Raw genomic sequence first — 4,348 nt, 5'->3', positions numbered from 1 at the left:
ACACTAAAGACATGGACACGGTGGCATATGTTCACCGTTTGTTTGTTGAGACACAAGTTTTTTATAGACACAGTGGTGCACAAGTATATATACAAAATACATATTTTTAGTGTCTCTCATTTGAGTTTAGACATTGAGACACAACTTATAAGACACAAAATTTTATATTTTTATCCCTTTTTTTTTTTTGAAATTCCAACTATGTCCCTCATTTATCTAACTCTAATCCCCTTTTTTCCCTTTTATTATCTTCTCTATTATGTGTTTCTAACCCGAAAATTCTTCCTCCATTTCCCTTCCTCCATCTTCTCTCTTCCATGGCCATGTCCCTCCTTCACGCCACCGCCATAGCCATTGCCTCTCTTCTCCCTCTGCCAGATTTGCCACTGCTACCTCTCCCAAATTCAGAGAACAATCACTGCTGCTTGAAATCGCAGAACCGCCGGTGCCATCATTTCTGCCAGAATCGCTGGCACCGCCTCTACAGAAACGCCTCCACTATTGCACTTTGCCTCTACTTTCACCTATATTCCTAACTGCATCTCCTTTTTTGGTTTTCTGTTTTTTTTTTTCTTCAAGAAATCAAAAAATGTATTTTTAATTTTTTATTCAGTTGACTCTTGATTAAGGCTTGTTAGATCTTGTCTTGTTTTGTTTTGATTAATTTTTTTATTAATGTAAGAGTTGTTAATGGTAATCGAGAAGTGGTGGTGGTGGCGATTGTTTAGACGATGGTAGAGAAGAAATAAGATGGTGGTAGTATTTTGTGATAAGGGCAATATTGATATTTTCATATGATTGTTCTGGCTTTGCATTTAGTTACCAAATAACTTAAAAATTTTGTGTCCCATTGTGTCTATGTTTTCAATGTTCATGTATTTGTGTCTATGTTTGTGTCCATTCATGAACCAAACATAGCCAAAAAGACTCTTCCTGTACAAGACACATTCGCAAAAGACACCTCCATTTAAAAGACACATCCACAAAAGACACCTCTATTAAAAGACACATGTATAAAAAGACACTTTCTAAAAATACATGCATAAAAAATACCTCCATTAGAAGACACACATTCATAAAAAGACAAAAGACACCTTATGAACACGTAGATAATTGCCATTGATACAATTAGACTCATCACCCACATCAATGAATGATACATTCGTTCCTTCTTCTCCATATGTACGTTCCACCGACGAAGCGGTCGAGGGATGCGGAATTTTTATTCGCAGCTTCGGGACAACATGAATCGTGTTACTAAGGGCGTCGGGTGCTTCCTCCGGATGCGTTATGGCCGGTGTTGGGAGCGGCTTCCGGTGAAATATACGGTCGACGATGCGGTAGAATGGATGACGGCGTTTAACATAAAAATCTGGAAGGCTGAAATTTGGGGAGACGAGGATTCACGTTCGGGATGGGAGTTGTGAGGATTTTGTGGTTTCACCAAAAGAAAAGTAACGTAACAATGAAATGGAGGCAGAGTGAAATTCTAATTTTTCAAAATTTGTTTAATGACCTATTAATCAATTTTTTATTTTTTTAAATATAAAATTAATATATATTAATTAGAATTGTTTAAAAAATTGACAGATTTATATTATCTATCTATATTTTTTCTAACTTAAAAATGTGGCATTAAAAATATCACTTACAAAATTGATTGTCTAAATGTATAACCCTTTTTTCTCAAAAACCTTGATTCATTTAACTAAAAAGGTGAAAAATATCTTTTATTACCAAGATCCAGGAATTTCTCCTGAGACCTTGGACTATGCAGATTAATTGGATTTTGAGAGAAACCAACAAGATAGCAGATTGGCTTGTTTGATATGGAGCAAGAAGAACTACTGACGAAGCAGTGTGGCTAGATTGCTAGAACCTTCCATAATAGAGTTTGTTAATATTCTTAACTTTGATATGTTAGTGTAATTTCCTTATTTGTTAACTTTTTGTTTTTCTTTTTGAGCATTAAAGTATATTGATGTCACTTGAAAAAACTAAACAAATGAAAAATAATTTGAAAATGAATTCTCTTCATTTTTTAATTGAGAATATAAAGTATAATTTTTAATTTTCTTTAACTTTGTTCTTCTTAATAGTTTCAGTTAATAAAATAAAAAATTAACTAAACAACTTTAAAAAAAATCAAATTATTAATTACATAATAACAAAAAAGTTTTATATGCTCCTAAATTATTAGCAAGGACATATTTTTTTACTTGTAAACTAAAAAATCAGAGATATTATTAGAAAATGATGATTCTCTTTCAAATATTATTCTAGAAATGAAAATATTTTGTAACCAAAGAAAATTAGTTAAAAATAGTCATAATTTGTGTTATTTAATATTCATTAATTGTTGCGACAATTAATGAATACTAAATAAGGTAAGTTCTAACTGTTCTTTTGTATCCCTAGCATTACCACTCTAAAAAATATAATAGTTATCTGAAGATTGAATAACAATCATTAAGAAAGACCAAAAAAAATTCAAATAAAAGAAGAACACACCATTCTTCCCTAAGATTTGATCAAATGATTAATCCCGTAAGTGTACTCCTAGAACAAGTTAAATTTACCTTCTTTATATATATATAACCTTAAACTTCAACCATTTTCTCCTACCAAACATCCGAAAGAGACTTTACATATGTTACATTAAATCTTCACTTATCTTTCTCAAATCTCACACACAAAGTAATAAATTTGAAAAGGAATCTCACCAACAACACCATCTACCTCTACATATCTATTGGTGTAATTTATGTGAAGTAAAGTAAAGAAAATAAAAGAAGGGAAAGCAAACTCATATAGGCATCAATCTCTTCTATACATTACTTCTAATTAATCTCTTTAATTAATGCCCATCCCTTCCAATTCAGTATAAAAATTCATAATATTATTTTTATTACTATCACTTGCAGCATTTGCTTTTTTATGAGAAAGAGATGAACAAGATAGCTTTTCTCTCTGTATATACATAGTGTGAGAGAGAGATATAGCAAGCAACTGAGATCTTAATGTCTTCCAACAACAAACAAGCTCTTTTCAAAACCGTATTCACAATAAACGGTAGCTGTGGCTGCGGCAAAACAAAGGCCTTAGAGGTACACGAACCAACCCCAAAACCCAAAATCTCCATTCCCAAGAACAACACAAATAACCCTAGCAGCATGGCTTCTTCATTCACCACTACTTCGCACAACGGTGCCTTCTCCGGCGCTGAGGACGAAGATTCCTCCACCACAATCTCTGAATCCGAAACCACCCATGACCATATCAGCAATAACCTTATTATCCCCAAACGAAGCCCACTCATGGATACACTTGCAGTTGAGAAGGACTCTTCGGACCCATATCATGATTTCCGGCATTCCATGCTCCAAATGATCTTCGAGAAAGAGATTGAATCTAAGGATGATCTTCAGGATCTTCTTCAGTGTTTTCTTCAGCTGAATGAACCTCATTACCATCATATCATCGTTAAGGCCTTCAGTCAGATATGTGAAGAGGCCTTCCCTGAGAAGGTTTGTACTACTACCCCTTCTATTAACAGAAGATCTTCCTCTTGTACGAACACCTTCATCGTTCACAAGACTTGCCGCTGAATTTCAAAATAACATTCATCTCTCTACTATTTTTACACTTGCTTAAGCGGACTAGTGAGCTAACCACTAGACCAACCCAACTTGGTTTTCATCTCTCTACTATTATTCTTTATAATATGTCACCAACTCTTTATCATTTGTCGCTTTAATTTTTGGTATATTTTTAATTTGGAAATTTTGGTAACAACAAAAAAAATAGTTAAAATTTATTTTATTTAATATTTATTAATTATTATAATAATTAATGAATATTAAATAAGATAAATTCTAGTTATTTTTTTCCAGCATTACCGTTTTTAATTAACTCACTCTCTCTATATATCATCTATATTTTTTTATTTTTGGATATATTTTTAATTAGACATATTCCATGGGAAACCTGATATGTAGAAATACAGTGGTCTTAAATTGGGCCATGTTTCAATGATGATTGTATAATTGTGTGTACTAAAGTTGAAAGGAGTTGGGTTTGGTAAAAGAGTAACGTTGTATCAGTTAATTTTGTGTATATTTTATATTTTTAGTAATTAAAAGTATATATAAAAGAAAAGTATATGACTAGAGTGTACAATTAAAAGAATATATTGAAAAGTGTACTAAAAAGTTATGTAATTTTTTTTGGTATATTATGCATATAACCCTAGAGTTTGGTTTTAGTGTAAATACCATAATTTTAGTCACACTTCAAGAAATTTTGTCGGAGAAAATTTGAGTAAATTCATACAAGATTAATATTAAAA

The 4,348-nt window shown here is 32.0% G+C and overlaps 1 protein-coding gene across 1 annotated transcript; it reads left to right on the top strand.

The window, feature by feature from the left end:
- The first annotated feature begins 2,848 nt into the window (after window positions 1–2,848).
- Window positions 2,849–4,107, top strand: LOC112735693 (uncharacterized). The gene has a single exon (XM_025785216.3). It carries the CDS (start codon window positions 3,021–3,023, stop codon window positions 3,606–3,608), a length of 588 nt encoding a protein of 195 aa, XP_025641001.1. The 5' UTR covers window positions 2,849–3,020; the 3' UTR covers window positions 3,609–4,107.
- Window positions 4,108–4,348: the final 241 nt, after the last annotated feature.

This window comes from Arachis hypogaea, chromosome 13, assembly GCF_003086295.3.
Source record: "Arachis hypogaea cultivar Tifrunner chromosome 13, arahy.Tifrunner.gnm2.J5K5, whole genome shotgun sequence".
NCBI lineage: Eukaryota > Viridiplantae > Streptophyta > Magnoliopsida > Fabales > Fabaceae > Arachis > Arachis hypogaea.
The sequence above is the reverse complement of the archived record's forward strand: the minus strand, read 5'-3'. Positions and strand labels throughout refer to the sequence as shown.

What these genes read in the sequence shown, in the direction of transcription:
- LOC112735693 (XM_025785216.3), top strand. Translation starts at nt 3,021, where the DNA reads ATGTCTTCCAACAACAAACAAGCTCTTTTCAAAACCGTATTCACAATA.